We start from the raw sequence: 16999 nt of genomic DNA on the forward strand, positions 1-16999 counted from the left end.
ATTTACTCAGCCCTCATTCTGTGCAAGGTGCCACCAGAAGTGTGAAGAGCAGGAAGCTGAGGGCAGACACTCCAGGGGAAAGTATCTGATTGAAAGGGATGGGCGTGTTTGCCCTTGCTGACCAGGCACTGTGGAGCCCTAGCGCTAGCAGAGGGGTTTATTTGTGTGGTGACAGCATCTACCCCTAGGATGTAAGTTCTATAAAGCGGGGCCTCATCTGTTCCGTTCACCTCTGTATTCACAGTGCCAAACACAGAGCCTCACACCTAACAGGCGCTCGATGGGCAGTTAGGAGTGAATGAAATATCACATGCCACAAGGATTAGAACCCAGGGAGGCATGGTCAGGGTTCTCTGGAGGAACAGAACCAAGAGGATACAGCAACAGGAGAGGAACATGGCCCATCTTGGACCATCGGGACCCCTGCTGATGGCAGGTCTGGCGTTCATGACTGACCCAGTCACCGCACTAACATGTAGAAATGAGCTTCAGTCACATCTCCACCCAAAACACAGAGCGCCAGTTACTCCTGCTGTAATTCTACTCAGACCAAAGGTCGATCTGCAAACCAGCACGGCTACTGCAAACGGACAACACACACGCCCCATTCCAGGCAGGACTGCCCCCTCAACCACCAGAGGCACGGATTGCTGTTTGTAACCATTCCCCATCACCAGGCTGATTCTGGCTATATCATCGAGGAAGCAGCGGGCATTCAGCTACCTCCAACTCAAGTCTGGATAACCGGCAGGCAACTGGAAGTAGGGAGGCTTCTACAACCTGCTTCAATTCCCAGCCCAGCTTTTCTTTCACAGGTCAAAGGAAAATCACCACTGGAGATTTCTAAAGACCCATCATGAAGACCTAAAATACTAAAATATGAATCAAATGCAGACTATATGACCCAGAAACTGTCAACCAAGTGGTCGGGTTTGTTTGTCGTTTTGTCCTATAAAATGCTCCCTGTTGAAACCTGGTTTGTAAAAAGAGCAGTCTGTCCGGAGATTGACTTCACACATCAGTATATCAAGAGGTCAGAAAACCAATACAAGGACAGGCATGGTGGCTCATGTTTGTAGTCCCAGCACTGTGGAGGCTGATGCGGCAGAGTCACTTGAGCCCAGGAGTTGAAGACCTGCCTGGGCAAAATAGTGAGACCCTATCTCTACAAAAAATAAACAAATTAGCCAGGCATGGTGGCGCACTCCGGTAGTCCCAGCTACTCGGGAGGCCAAGGTGGGAGGACTGCTTAAGCCAAGGAGTTGGAGGCTGCAGTGAGCCATCATCATGCCACTGCACTCCAGCATGGGTGACAGAGTGAGACCCTGTCTCAAAAAAAGAGAGAAACAAAAGAAACTAATTTGACCAGATGCTTCCAAAAGTTATTTGACCAGGGAGTCCCCACCATTTCCAAAGACATCCATGATGAGGCCTGAGTGGTCCTTTGATGGATCACTGTGGACCACTGTGGACAATGCTGATATGTGAAGTGGGGGAGACTCAGAGCCTCTCCTCCTTGGACACAGGTCACCTCGAACAACATGTGAGGTGCTCCGGCCCACCACACACTTCCTCTCTGGCCTCACCATGGCTTTCCAGGGTGCTGCGCATCAAATTCCACGAGGCTACTGCTGACTTCAAAACCCCCCTCCCATCCAGCATCCTCCCTGAGACCCTCCGCAGCTCACATGCCCAGAAGACACCCAGCCTGAGCCCAACAACAGTGATCCTATATGACGATCATAGGCCCGGGCTAGGGAGAGTCCAGGAAAATGGCAAGGGGAGATGGCCTGTCCAGAAACGGAAAGGAATGAGCCCCTGCTGGCATCCAGGCCCACAGTGCTGGTTCTCCCTCCCACCCCCTGCTACCCTCAACCCACTTGTGAGGCTCAGATGCAAAATGGGACAGACCAGCTGGGATCCCCAAAACAGGGCTGGTGTCCTTGTTCTGTTCTTTGCAGCTCCAGCAATGAGCACAGACAGGCTAAGAAGCAAGCCGGCCCCAGCATGGGAAGCTTGGCCATCTCTGTTCTTCCAAACCTCTGCCTTATGTTGGGAACCCCTTGGCCCTGCCCCCCAACCTCCACCCAGTCATCCTTGTGTGGCTATGGCTGTCAGGGTGCTCTGTCCCACCCAGTTGAGCCTGGGAACTACTCCCCCAGCTGTACAGAGGATGAACAGATTCAATCCTAATATTCGCTCAGCAATTCCACACATCCCAGCACCCACTGTGCACCAAGCACTGTGTCGGCCTCTGAAGACATGGCAGTGACACAGGGAGACACGTCTCTGCCTGGCACACCCATCACACCTTATCTGAACATTGTAACACAGGGGAGGCAAAGGAAGCCCTGGGAACATAGCACTGGGGCTCCCAACCCAGCAAGGCTGTGTAAGGGAGCGAATCAGGGAAGGCTGCTGGGAGAGCGGCTGTCTGAACAGGACAAACAGCATTTGGCCATGGGACCAGTAACAGGCAAGCACACGACAGCAGAGGGAGAAGTGCTAGAGGAACCAGGTCAGGGTGGCACATGCAGCGGGCCTGGCACTGTGCTAGTGCTTAGGACATGGCTTGGGGACAGACTGGAAAACAGACCAGCTGGGGCAAGAGGAGCTAAGAAGGGGGCACCTCCACCCTTCCCTGGGGTCTGAGGTCTGCACATTTACACCTGGATGGGCCAGTGTAGAAGCTCCTAGGAGGGAAACTCCAATCAAATTGAAGCAGTTCCTACGACAGCTTTTTTGAAGAGTCAAAGTTTGCTGCAATGAAGGCGAGGGTCCCGATGGAAAGTGGTCTCTTCCCCTGGAGAGATACAGGCTTCCTCCTGACCCTAGAGGAACTATTTTTGCAGGGAGCTGTAGGTTTTTGAGGAGGTGGGCCTTTCCTCTAAAGCAGAAACGACCAACGTGGGACCCAGATGGCTTGGGAGTGTGTGTGTGCAAAGTCCATAAAACCCTCACCCTGAACCTTGAAGTCACCTCCGTAATTGTGGATAGTATGTTTGTCTAGGGAGAGGGCCCAGACACTACCTCTTCAAAGAGTGAGGAAGGAGGATGGAAGGAGGAGGACGGTTTTCAACAGCCCCACAGGTGAGCGAGTTAAATAGCGGGCTCCCGGGTAGCACCTCTACAAGCAGCCTCCAGGGACCAGGACTCGAGGGTTTTACCGGTATCTTTTCTGCCGAGGGACTAACTGGTGGCAAAACCTTGACAACAAAATGACTACTTACGTGTCTATTTCAGAGGCAGCGAGGAGGGGAGAGGGTGCTGTAGAGCCCCTCAGGACAGGGTGGGTGACAGGGGCTTCCCAGACTGAATGAAAGGAGTGGGGTCTCTGCAGTCTCTGCAAGCAAGGAAAGGAGAAAGCAACGAGCTGGCCTGAACCCAGTGGTGGCCCAGGGAAGAAGAGTGAGTTTCCCAGCCCTCCAGGTGAACAAGGGTAGAATCCTGTTCCGCCTCTGAGACTTCTCCTAGCTTCTACCATGACGCGCACAACAATGGCACCCACGAATGGGGTTTCCCAGCTGCGGGAGGGTTTCATACATGTGGCCAGCATTCTTCCAGCACTTCTTTATGTGTTAGGTTTTATCTGCCTCATGTCACTGAATCTTCACAGCCACCTTAGGAGGTGGCTTTACACCAACATCCTTTCACAGGAAAGGAAACGGATAGTCAGGTCAAGTGACGTGTCCGACATGGGCCCAGGTCTCCAGGACAGGTGGGCTGACTCTGAAGCCTGGGCCCATGCTCCCGAGCACCATGCTATGCTATGCTGCCGCCAAGTAATACAAGTGCAAGAGGGAGGAGCTACCTGGGACTCCAGTTTGCTTCCTCTCACCTTTTCTGTGTAGGCAGGCCTCAGAGCTACAACACATACTCTCTTTCCTTTTGAGAAATGTCAGCAGGAATAAAGTAGCAGTCAGCTGCTATTCTGGATAAGCACCTATGGAAGAGCAGGAACCAAACTAGGGGGCTAGTCATGAGTTCCGGTTCGGTACAAGGCTTCCCGCAGCTCACCCTGTGTGATTATCTCAATGGAAGATCCCTGATAAGACCGAAATCCTTTAAGGTTGTCAAGACAAGAATCAAACACACATTCCAAGGCGCACACTAAGTGGGGAAACAAGCCGCACTCTGTCTTCAGCTGTCAAATGTTTGACCCTGAATGCTTTGTGTAACATATTCAGAATCCAAGCTGAGAGCACACGTACTCTCTCCTCTCCCATGTAAACTTTCTTTCCTCACTGCTGCGGAGAGAATAATTTCCAGAGAACCAAGGGCAGCCCGGCCTTGCAATAAGCTTTGCCTCCCCACTGGGCCGTGGCTGCCTCCAACAGCTCATGGAGGACCTCCCACTAAAACTAAATAGAAGAAACTATGAAGACCCGGGAAAACAAATACAGGGTAGAATCTGGAGTATCTTTGCTTTTTCTGTTTATTCCCCTCCTGACTGATGACTCCAACAGCTGCCAAGAAACTGCCCTCATCTGGAAAGCTGCTTAGAATTCCCGACCAAACTGTCAGCAAGGTAGTTGTGTAAAATTAGCTTGAATCCTGGGCTGATATGTCTTAATCTTCTTACCTATGAAAAAAATACGGAAAGCATCTCGCCAACACAAGTAACCGTCTATTAAAATGTAGCAACTCCTGTAATCTGGTGACACAATCGAAACCCTTCAAGTCATTTATTTTTTCAGAAATTATTATAAACAGTTCTGTGCTACAGCATGAAGGTAAATCTGTCACAGATGTGTCAGTTCTGTCCTCCGACTGATTCTTCGGTGAGGAATGGAACTGATCTCAAACACACAGTTGCTAGGCGATGCCTCTGCGGATCTCCATGCAGAGCATGCTCCGGGTTCTCCAGCCCAGCTAGCGGAGGGCGGTGGGAGCCTGGATGACTCAATTCTTTTCTCAGCGCACAAATATATTTCTATAACTTTCAACTGGTCTCGTGGAGATCATGGGGACGTGCCTTTTGGAGCTGACAATAGCTTACATTTTATGTACTTCTTTCTGGAATGCCCAACATCTTGCCATTACCTTCAACGGCTGAACACCACCACTCTAATCTCACCAGCAGACCTTACACTTCCAACAACCATGCAGGAGCAACAGGCATTTTTGTTACAAGGCCTTCACTGGACTTGAGGTAGGTACTTTACATATCTAGTGTCATGTATCACAGCCGCACCCCCATGACATCCTCACATCCCACTCCACCCCCATGAAGGCCAAGCCACCTTTATCAGTCCTGCAGACAAACCCCTCTATGCCTCCACTCCTGCCCCACCCAGACCGTAAGCCCCTGGGGGCAGAACTTGCACTTCTGAACAGAAAACCCATAAAGTCAAATGAAGTCAGTAACTCTGCCTACAATTAATTATATGGACAGCCGAGCATGGTGGCTCACGCCTATAATCCCAGCATGTTGGGAGGCTGAGGTATGTGGAACACCCGAGGCCAGGCGTTTGAGACTAGCCTGGGCAACATGGTGAAACCCTGTCTCTATCAAAAATACAAAATTAGGTGGGCTTGGCAGCACGTGCCTGTAATTCCAGCTACTCGGGAGGCTGAGACACAAGCATCACTGAACCCGGGAGGCAGAGGCTGCAGTGAGCTGAGATCACACCACTGCACTCCAGCCTGAGCGAGAGTGAGACTATGTCTCCCCAACCACCCATCCCCCAAAAAAAGAAAGAAAGAAAAAGCTGTATGGAGAAATCGAGGATCCAGATTTAACGGCACTTTTCTGTTCCACCACTAGGTGGTGTGACACCAGCACAGCTGAGGTTACATGCAAGTGGCTAAAGAAGGGGAAAGTTCCAGTAGAGACAACGGAAATCCCCTCTCTACACTGAAGTTTACAGGAAGGAAATCCAAAAACTACAGAATTCATGCTGAGGCAGCAGAGCAAAACTGATGATGCTGGAGATCGTGGCCTCTGGTCTTTGTGTGCATTCAAAGCTGCCCTGGACACGTGTGGTTGGGATCCCAGGCAAGTCAAAGTGCCTCCCAGCACAGCATCTTCATCTGCATCACAGGGCTGCTGTTTCGCCCCAGGCAGTTTCGGCCAGGATGACAGAAATTATGCCCCTGCCGTGTCTTGGGAAGTGGCTGGCACACAGGATGATTCCACACTGGCGTTGGTAGCATGATTACCCTCAGAAGATTGCAAAGCAAACACACTGATGCCACCTAAAGCATGGGCCTTGAATTCAAGGACAGCTGCCAGCCCCCGGCAATGATAAATGCGTCAGAGTCTGACCCCTTTTAAGGGGTGGAATGGCTGGATCCAAGAGCTGCCTGGATGCCTGGGACACTTAAGGCAACCATTCAGGTGCTCGAAATGCCTGAGCTCTTCTGAGGTTGCAGGAAACAGGCCGGATCTGAAGGAAGGCCAAGCTGGCCAGCCTTGCTCTCACCAGCAGGATCTACCAAGCACAGACTTGTGCTAGGTGCCGAGCCTGGGGCTGGAGACAGGAAAGAAATGGCAGACAAGGCCGCAGCTCCCTGCTGGGAAAAGAGAGATCGAACAAGTACCCGCTGTGTGCAGGGACAACTGGAGAATTTTGGGGCTGGGTGCTGTAGAGAAAATACCACAGGAAGATGGGAGTGAGTGAGTGAATGGGGAGGGCCTTGCTGAATCGCACACATGAAGGGTGAGTAGGGATGAGCCAGGTGAAGACGGGGGATCCTGGGCAGAGTGAACCCCAAGTCAAAGGTCCTAAGGAAAGGGAAGAGCCTGGAGGCCCATGTGCATGTGGGAGGGGAGGAGGGCAGCAAGGGCTGGGTGGAGCCCACAGGACATTTAGCCTTGGAGGCCATGCTGAGGAATCTGGATTTTTCCAGTGTAAATGCTGGGACCCAGGCTCTGGACTCTCAGGACTCAGCGGCCAACAGCATCGATGCTGCAAAACATCCTCTCTCCTCTAAGCAGAGGGTAACTGCCTGTTTTCTCACCCTCTCCCCTGGAGAAAGGCAGGCTCTCAAGGACCGTTTTCTCCACTCACGCTCTGCTCTCCCAGAGGCAACGCGGGAATTAATTCTGGGTAAACAAGTTCCCAAAATTCTCTGTGGCAAACCTGGGGGAGTTTAATTTAGCAAAGACATTTTAAACTTACTGCAAAAGGCAAGGCCTGCCTTCTAAACATGTGCATGGAGTAACTACTACTGTCTCTAGAATTTCCTCCTCTTCTTTCAACACTGTAAACAGCGACAGTGAAATGCAGTGTCCTACGAGGGTCAGTTTTCAGGGGAGACTGAGTGCCATTACCACAAGTGTACTGACTGACCGGGAAGGACAAGCACGAACTCCTAGACTCCATGGCTGCAGACAGGCACACCGGCCTACCCAAGCCTACCTGCTTCCATGGCCTTGGGCTTCAGCCCCTGTGAAATGGTGCAGCCAGGACTAGGGGCATCCCTGAAGGTTCTTCCCAGGCCTGACATTGTGTCAGGTCCTCACCCTGGATCGGAGAGTGTTAAAGATCAAGAAGAAGATGCTCCTTAACAGGGACAGGAAGTCCACAAGGCCTACTTAGGCGCCAAAAGGCAGAATGGAAAAGAAGGTTGGGAGGAGGAGCCTTAAGCTCTAGCTGGCAATTAATTTATTCATGGGTAGGCTCCTCTGATCCTAGGACGAGTGGTTCTCACTCAGGAGTAACGTCATTCCCTGGGAACACTGGTCAAAGTCTGGAGGCATTGCAGCTGTCACGTCTGTGGGGGTGTGGAGGAAACCGTTACAGGAATCTAGGGGATGGAGACCAGGGATCCTGACCAACATCCTCCAGGGCTTAGAACCGTGCCCTACCACCCAATGCCCTATCAGCCCAAACGTCCAGGGTAAGAAACCCTGCATTAATCTTGGGCAAAAAAATCGAGTTGGATCTCTAACTCACATTATACACCAAAATAAATCCCCAATAGATTAGACAGCACAAACCAGGGTGACCCCCACTCCCCCCGCCTTCTGGAATTCGCCACCTCTCTCCCTCCTCACTCAGACTGTGGCTTTAAGTATGTACAGGATCCTAGGACCTCAGTACGTGAGATAACTATAGAGCACAAAGTCTCTTGGGTGTCAATGAAATCTTGTAACCCAATGGTTCTCAACTGGGGGCAATTCTGCCACTAAGGGGACACTGGACAGTGTCTGCAGACCTTTTATCTTGTCATGACTGGGAGTGGATGGGTGGGATGACTGGGTGCTATTGGCTCCACATGAGTAGAGGCTAGAGGGGCTGCCCAACATCCTACAACGCACAAGATGGCCACCAGCAGCCCCGATGTCAAGAATACTGAGGTAGAAAAACCCTGGTATACACACAGGGTGCTTTCTCTCCACTCAGGCGTCCACTGAGGACAATCACAGCCGGCAGTAACTGACATGTACCTCCACGTTCCAGTGGGTCAATTAACAGAAGTATATTCTCTCTCACACCACAATCCTCAGACTTGCTTATCATCGTTCCCATTTTACAGATGCAGGAGCTAAGGTCAGACAACTTGCCCAAGGTTCTGGGGCAGGAGGCAGGACACAAACCAAGGACAGCCAATCCAGAGGCTTCCCGCCGTGCCACAAGTTGCCCACAGGAACGTGCTGGCTGGCCCCGGTTTAGAATTCAGTGTTGGCCAGGCAGGGAGAAACCCGCACTGGACAGAGGTTCTGCTAGCACATGCCAGTGGTTCTCAAACTTTCTGGTCCCGGGACTCCTTTCCACGCCTGTCAATGACTCAACATCCCCAAGAGCTTTTGTAAATGTGGGATGTAGCTACTACTGATACTGCATTAGAAATGAAATCCAAGAAAACTTCAAAATATTCATTTAAGATCATAATAAACTCCAGAAAAGTTTAGCTAAATAACACATTTTTATGAAAAATAAGTATTTCAAAAAGAAACAAAAAAAATCAGTGAGAAAAGTAGTATCATTTTACACTTTGACACATCTCTTTAGCGACCGGCTTGATAGAACATAGAGGAATTATCCCTTTTTTTTTTTTTTTTTTTTAAAGAGAGCAGACCTTGCAATGTTGCCCAGGCTGGCTTTGAATTCCTGGGCTCAAGAGATCCTTCCACCTCAGACCGCAGCCTTCCGAGTAGCCGGGACTACAAGTGTGTGCCACTGTGCCGGCTTGAATGCTTCTGTAGTTCATCTGTTGGTATATCACACATCCAATAACCTCTGGAAAAAACTCCACTGTCTATTTTCAAGTGAATGAGAATGAAAAAAATGGTAAATAATGTCTTTGCGTTGTTATGAAATAGTTTTGAACTTGCAGTCCCGTTGAAAAGGTCTTGGGGATGGCAGGGGCCCCGGACCATCTTTGAGAACCATTGCCATGTGCTATCTCTGAGTTGTAGCATTCCAAGGACACTAAATCCTAAATTGATTACAGACCATGAGGCGCTTTATGCTAAGGAGCACTCTAAGGGAAAAGAATGCAGAGTCTAGGAAGGTACATAACAGGGTTGAAACCCAAATACCAACCAACGTCGCAGGCACTGGATGAGAAGGAAGTGGGCTAAGCCCCGAGCAACATGGCGGAGACCACAGTACCCAATTTAATCTACTGCGGAGACCACAGTACCCAATTTAATCTATCCAGAGGCAGCAGCCATTCCTTAGCGCTGACAGATCACTGCTGTGCAAGAACGCAGGCCAAGGGGGTTGCTGTTTTTTTGAGAGACATCAGAAACATGACTTTTTCCCCCTTTGAAATCTCAGAATTTTAAGTGTTGGCTCCTGATAACAAACAGAAACCTAAATGGACCAAATTAAATTTGTCTGCTTGCCCTTCAAGCAAGCTCGCAACTTCTGTCTGTGGTTTTCAACTCTGGCTTCATGTTGTTAAACATCTGTGAGGCTCTTTAAAACCATCGAAACTCCTGGAACCATCTCCAATGGTGCGGCTCAGGCAGCAGTTTTACCCCGACAACCTCCTTAAACAGGTGAGAAGCGCATCCAGAGCTGAGATCCGCAGCCAGTGCTGTGCAGCAGTTCCCAGGGCCAAGACTAAAGAGGAGGAAGCAAACTGTGGCCATGTGGAAGGTGGTGGTGCAAAGCTTTACCCTGAGGCCTCAGGCCGTGTTATTCTCTACTGTGTCGGGCAGGGTCAAACAGAACACCACTCCACCAAGACCCCGTAGAACAAAGAAAACACCACCTCTATACCCTGAATAGACAATGAAGCAAGCCCAGCGCCTCCTGATTGCTTCAAAGTACCATGGAGAGCTACCAATGCCCAGCCAAGCCAATACCAGCCATCTCTGCAGTTCTTGCGGTTCTCTGGTTAAGTTTCTGTGAATGGCACTCTCTTTTGGATTCCCCAAATGCATCACACCTTTCCCCAAATGGCCCTCCATCTCCCACTACACCCGGGCCTATTTGCTATCTGAACTCACTTAGGAGTCCATTATTCAAACCCCCTTCTCCCCCCAGAAACTGTGCCTCTTCTAAATGCCACTCAAAGTTCATCCCCTTCCTGTCGCCTCTGCTCATTCCAACCACCTCAGAGAAGGCGCGCTCACCAGACCCAGACTGACCCTAACACCCAATGAATGCACGAGGGTGCCGGAAAAATCCATTTCTGACAAATGGAGAGGCAGGATGAAGATTTGTTTGAAACGTTTTGCAGAAGCCCAGTGAGGGCTTTTCTGTCCATACACAGGATTCTGGGCAAAATGCAGTCTCTTCAAAATGCATAAAGATTCTGCAGCCTGGACACCCCCCAGGTACCAACAGGCCCCTTCTGCTATAGATACAGGAGGCAGAGCTGAGGTGAAAGCACACATTCTGCGCTCAGGAAAAACCCTACAGTTAGCTTTTATTATAAATTCATGAGAATTTTGCAAAAGCTGATTAGGATAAGGTTCCAACTATTTCAGTTCTACCAAACCAGTAAAAATCAGTTGCATCTCATCCTCTCAGGGGCTAGGTTTTAAGTCAACACGGTGCAAACCAAGAAAAGCCAAACTATCCTTGAAATCTCTCAGCTCTTACCTGGTCAAGCTTTTAAATCAGTGGTTCTCAACTGGAAGCAATTCTGCCCCCTCCAGGGGACACCGGCAACATCTGGAGACATTTCAGTTATCACAACGGGTGGGTGTGAGGAGAAGGTGTGCTATTAGCATCTGGTGGGGCAGAGGCCAGGGATCCTGATTAAGATCCTGGATCTCACAGTGCACAGGGCAGCCGCCCATGACAGAGAATTACTTGGCCCCAGATGTCTGTAGTGCTGAGGCTGGGATCACTAAGTGACAGGCAGGACAGAACTTAGGTGGACACATAGCCCAGGCCCTGCTGTTCTCAGCCCAGGGCCAACTCTGAGTGGGGCAAGTTCACCCACACAATGGAGACTCTTTGCTGAGCCCTTAAGCTGAATATGTCTGGAACAAAGTGCACTGTAGTAGAAACAGCGACCTGAGTGTTTATGACTATGAGAGAAGATTGGTGCTAAATAATGGATGTGTATTAACTCCTCCAGTGCTCACAGCAATTTCGAGGTGGGTATGGTTATCACTATTCCCATTTTATTGGTGTGGAAACTGGGGCTCAAAGAGGTTAAGAACTTTGCCCCAGATTACTCAGAGAGTGGACAGCAGAGTTAAACAGAAATCCAGGGCCAGACACGGTGGCTCACGCCTGTAATCCCACCACTCTGGGAGGCCAAGGCAGGCAGATTATGAGGTCAAGAGATTGAGAGTACCCTGGCCAACATGGCGAAACCCCATCTCTACTAAAAATTCAAAAATCAGCCAGGTGTGTTGGTGGACACCTGCAGTCCCAGCTACTTGGGAGGCTGAGGCAGGAGAATCGCTTGAACCAGGAGGCGGAGGTTGCAGTGAGTTCGCCACTGCACTCCAGCCTGGCAAGAGAGTGAGACTCTGTCTCAAAAAAAATAGAACCCCCCCCACACACAGTACTTGATGAGGACCAAAGCCTGTGTCCCCACCTGGGGGTGATTCTGCAACCCCCACCCCCATTCTCCAGGGCTATGTCAGGAGACATTTTTTTTTGTCATCATGACCCCAGGGGTGAGGGGAAGGTGTGCACTGCTGGCATCTGGTGACAACCTTCAGGGCTGCCACTGTGCTGCTAAACATCCTACAATGCACAGGACAGCCCCCCTCCCCCCAACAGAGAGCGATCAAAATGTCAACTGCGCCAAACGCGGTGAGAGCCCTGCTTCACACCGTCTCCTGGGTTTCCACCCACATGTCCACAGGCCAGCAGGGCCTTTCACTGGAGTTCAAATGTGCTTTGCTCACCCTCTTCCCAGTCTTCTTTACCTCTGCCAGAAACAAAACTCTGCCTTCAAATCCTGATGTCAGCCTACAATGCAGAATAACTCCAGAGACAGGGTGAGTAACAAGTCTGGGAGGCATCAATGGTGAAATGCCAAGCGGGGGAGACTTATCCCTGGACACAAGGGTGAAACATGCACACACACTCTCAGGGGAAAAGCACTCAGGTGGACTTTAAAAGTCATGGACCACAGGACTACCAAGGAAGGGCTGTGAGAGTTGCTGTCACTATCCATGAGGCGATCACCATGGTGACAAAGACCAACAAGATGCTTTCCACAACTGAAAACATTTCCTTGTACAAAAACAGAGACACCTACCCTCTCCTACTCAAACCAGCAGGTCTCAACCCTGGCTGCGCATGAGAATTACCTGTGCTGCTACCTGTACAGAGGCCCAGGACCCACCCAACATTACAGAGAATTGGAATCTGCAGGGCGTGGGGACTGAGCATCTGTGGTTTCAGGAAATTTCCCTAGGTGATACTGATGCCCAGCTGGGGTGGAGCCGCCACTCACCCTGACACAGAGGTGGGATGGGCTCAGAGAAGAGAGACGGCAAATGGGTGGAGGAGGGACCTGGTGTGAGGGGAGCAACTTAGGATCTCAGTCTGGCAAGGCAGAAGCCAAGAGGGCACCTGACTGGAGCTTAAACAGCAAGAGCAAACACATGACCATGGGGCGGTCCCTAAAGCTTCAAAAGGCACAGGCAAGGAGGTCCCACTTCGCACGGTGAGTAAGAAATTAAACATCCTCGCAGCTGTACAAGCCAAAACCAGAAATGGAGTGTTCAAGAAACACACAATGACGGACTAAAGGACGGCAGGGATATCTGAGGCACAAATTCCACTAAGGTTTGATTTCCTGAGGACGGCCATCCCAGAACTGGTGTCAGAGGCAACGTGCTAGGTGAGTGTGACATTTACAAGGGAAAAAAGTGAAGTTCAAAACATTCCATTTCTCTCTTTGGCCCTTACCAATTCAACTATGCCATTTACAAGCCACAGCTCATGGGTACAACATATGCTGGAAATAGTATCCCCTGGAAAAGGGCAACCCATATTTTCCCCTTTGTGCTCAAATGTATTGCTCACAACAGGGTCCTCACTGGTAAATTCATTCATTCAACCAGTATTTCTTGGATACCTACTCTGGGCCAGGCACTGTCCTAGTTGCAAGGGATCAATCAGTGATCATGACATAAAAATCCCTGACCTCGTGGAGCTTACATGGGGCGAACATGCAAGGAACATCTAGCATGCCAGACTATAAGAGCTCTGCAGGAAAATCAAGCTGGGTGAACGGACTAGAGAACATGGATATAATCTGAAATAGGTGGCCAGAGAGGCTCTCCTTAATAAAGTAACATTTGAGTAAAAACCAGAAGTGAGCCATGCGGCTACTGGGGGAAAACTGTTTCAGTTAGAAGAATCAGCAGGAGAAAAGCCTAAAAGTGGGGAGTGTATGGAACATTCCAAGGAAACTGAAAAGCCAGAGTAGTTAGGGCAGAGCGGGTCAAACAGAGAATGGTGAGAGAGGAGGGCAGGGAGGTCTCGGGGGCCACTACGGGTTAAGAAATTTTCAGATGGATAGGGGTAAAGGGAATGGGGGGCCCAAGCATTGGCTGTGTTGGTAGGGAGAAGTGGTCACCCTTTGGAAATAATTTTAAGTCAAGCAGAGATGGCAAGAGAGAGGGACCTCTTTAGGTATTGGGGGTCACTATGGGTTGAGAAGTTTTCAGATGGGCAAGGGTGGAGGGAAAGGGGGACCCAAACATTGGCAGTGTTGGTGGGGAGAAATGGTCACCCTTTGGACACAATTTTAAGGTAGAAAAGACAGAATTTGCTGTGGAGTATGAGAAAGAGGGAAACCAGGGGTGACTTCAAGGTTTGGGGCCTGAGGAATTCAAAGAATGGACCTGCCTAACTACAATGGGAGAAACACTGGGCTGGGCAGGTGTGATGGGGAGATAAAGATTTTGTTTTTTGTTTTTTTTTTTTGAGATGGAGTTTCGCTCTTGTCACCCAGGCTGGAGTGCAATGGCGCGATCTTGGCTCACCACAACCTCCACCTCCTGGGTTCAAGCAATTCTGCCTCAGCCTCCCGAGTAGCTGGGACTACAGGCGTGCACCACCATGCCCAGCTAATTTTTGTATTTTTAGTAGAGACGGTGTTTCACCTTGTTGACCAGGATGGTCTCAATCTCTTGACCTCGTGATCCACCCAACTCGGGCCTCCCAAAGTGCTGGGATTCAGGAGATAAGGATTTTGTTTTGGAAACGAGCTCTAAGATGTGCCTATGACACATCCAAATGGAGATGTTAAAAGACGATGACGGACATGAGTCCTGAGTTCAAGAAACTATATAGGCTCAGGATGTAAATACATAAAATACGTCCTACTGATTCCCATCTATCCAGTCCCTGTGTAACTCGATCTCATGAGTTGGAATGCTGCAACCCTCCACGGGCTCCTTTATCTTAAAAAAAAGTATACCAGCTGGGCGTGGTGGCAACTGGATAGCCCGTAATCCCAGCACTTTGGAAGGCCAAGGTGGGAGGATAACGAGGTCAGGAGATAGAGACCAACATAGTCAACATGGTAAAACCCCGTCTCTAATAAAAATACAAAAATTAGCTGGGTGTGGTGGTGCGCTGGCTGTGGTAATCCCAGGTACTCAAGAGGCTTAGGAAGGAGAACAGCTTGAACCCGGGAGGTGGAGGTTGCAGTGAGCCAAGATTGCGCCACTGCACTCCAGCCTGTGCGACAAAGCAAGACTCCGTCTCAAAAATACAGAGATGTAGCATAAAATGGCCAAGAATCAGGGAGACCACCTGTGCTGCTACCTGTACAGATGCCCAGGGCCTGCCCAACACCACACAGAATCGGAATATGCAGGGACTGAGCACCCGTGGTCTGGCATCTGAAGCCAGGCCACCTTGGTTCACAGCCCTGCTCCTTCCCAGCTGTGTGACATGCCTTGGATAAGCGACTGAACTATTCTAACGCAGTTTCCGCACCAAGTGAATGGGGCTAGTAGTGTGTCAAGACTTTGCACCATAACTGGTACTACCCAAATGCTCCACGAGACCGAGCACTTCCTATCATCATTCATTCATTAGTGCAATTCGGTATGGAAAACCCTCCAGTCACAGGGAGCACCTGACGGGGCAATCAGGGCCAGAAAGGTAGAGAGCCTGCCTGCATTTGTGCAAACTATGAAAGGGGGAAGCTAAAAATAGCCATCAGAAGTCCTGAAGCTACAGCGATGGCAACACGACTGTGGATGGAAGCAGACATCAGTCTTACGGTGGCTTCTCTGGGGGATCTGGAAGTGTAACCTTGTCAAAAACACTCAGGCGGGCTGTCAGCGCTCCGCAGAAGAGGGAATCGCACGGCCGGTCTCTGTCTGAAAGTGCAGCAAAAAGGGCCAAAAAGCAGCCAGGGCTTTCGGCAGCCCAGATACTGCGGTGGGCCCTAAATGAGGGGAGAAGAGGCGCCCCGAAGGATCCAGGGGGAACTGGCGGGAAATGGGGGCCGAGTTCGGGACAGGGACGGGATGAAAACCGCCCGGGCTTCCTCCGTCTGCGGCGTGGGGCTGGCCTGCGGAGGACGAGGGCCCCACGAGCTTAGGAGAAGGGCAGCCAGGCCGGGGAAGGGGAGATGCCGGACGGCCGAGGACGAGGGGGCGGGGAGGGAGCGTGGCGCGCTCCGGGCCACGACCAGGCCCCAAGGTCTATTTACATCCGTGGCGAGGCACCGGCGCCGCGCCTCCCGCCTCCTTCAGCCCCAAGCCTGGCTGCGTCGCGGAGGCACCTTAGGGCCGCGACCCCAGCGGCCTCCCGGCTCCTCTAGCCAAACGACAGCAGGGGCCGGGGCTGCGGGGAGTGATGGGCCGGGCCGGTAAGCCCGGCCTGAGGGGACGCAATGGGGGGCGGCTGCGGGGCCCGCCAGGACGCGAGCCCGGACCTGACGGGACCCTCGCACTTGGCGGTGCTCTCCACACGGGCTTGTGCCCCTGGTCCTCCCGCCGCCCGTTCCCCGGCCGCCAGCCGGTCCCCGACGGCCCCTCCCCTACCTTCGTTCGCCAGGTCCGCCATTTTACTTCCTTAAGCCCTCCCACAAGGCCCCGCGCCGGCCCAGGCTCGCCTGCTTTCTGCCAGAAATTCCCGCGCATGCGTACTTAACAAACCGACTCCGTGTGAGCCTGCCAGTTTGCGCCTGCGCGCTTAGCGCCGTGCGGAGGCGAGCTCCAAGATCGTCTGCCCTGCCTAGCTGCGCTCCCAGTGAGCGCCTGCGCACGAGCCGATTCCACCTCCTTTTCCCGCCGATGAAGGGGAGGGGGCGGGGCCCGGCAGGGCGCACGCGCAGTGACAGCGCTCGCGTGGCCGGCGAGGCGACAGTGGCTAAGGTTTAGGAAGGCGGTGCGGCGTGAGACGGGTCTTGACGCCCTAGTTTTCCCGCTCGTTTCGCGGGGATCCGCGCTGTGGGACAGTCATTAGTTCAGCGTGCCGCAGCCGAGGCCTTCCTCCAGATAAATCCCCGGGGACTTCCCACAGGCGCCTGCCTCAGCTTCCTCGCCTCAGGAGCCGGATCAGCAAACGCTTTCCTTAGGCTACCGGTGAAGTGGCGGGAGGTCGCGGGGTGCTTGGGATTGGGGGGGAATCAGAGCTCATCGGTGGGAACGGGG

General features: G+C 51.6%; 1 protein-coding gene across 50 annotated transcripts in view; it reads right to left on the bottom strand.

The window, feature by feature from the left end:
• RANBP3 (RAN binding protein 3) overlaps positions 1-16512 on the bottom strand; it is a 60568-nt gene extending 44056 nt beyond the window's left edge. For 28 of the 50 annotated variants that reach the window (XM_035286869.3, XM_035286868.3, XM_035286867.3 and 25 more), the window contains exon 1: positions 16388-16467. In XM_035286869.3, the coding sequence (XP_035142760.2) occupies positions 16388-16409 (22 nt within the window). In that variant the 5' untranslated portion in view covers positions 16410-16467. Of the gene's footprint in view, positions 1-3230; positions 3344-16387 lie in introns of all 50 variants that reach the window. The other 22 variants (XM_078360314.1, XM_078360313.1, XM_035286843.3 and 19 more) reach the window with 2 other exon arrangements.
• Positions 16513-16999: the final 487 nt, after the last annotated feature.

The sequence above is a fragment of the Callithrix jacchus genome, chromosome 22 (assembly GCF_049354715.1).
Source record: "Callithrix jacchus isolate 240 chromosome 22, calJac240_pri, whole genome shotgun sequence".
Taxonomy (NCBI): domain Eukaryota; kingdom Metazoa; phylum Chordata; class Mammalia; order Primates; family Cebidae; genus Callithrix; species Callithrix jacchus.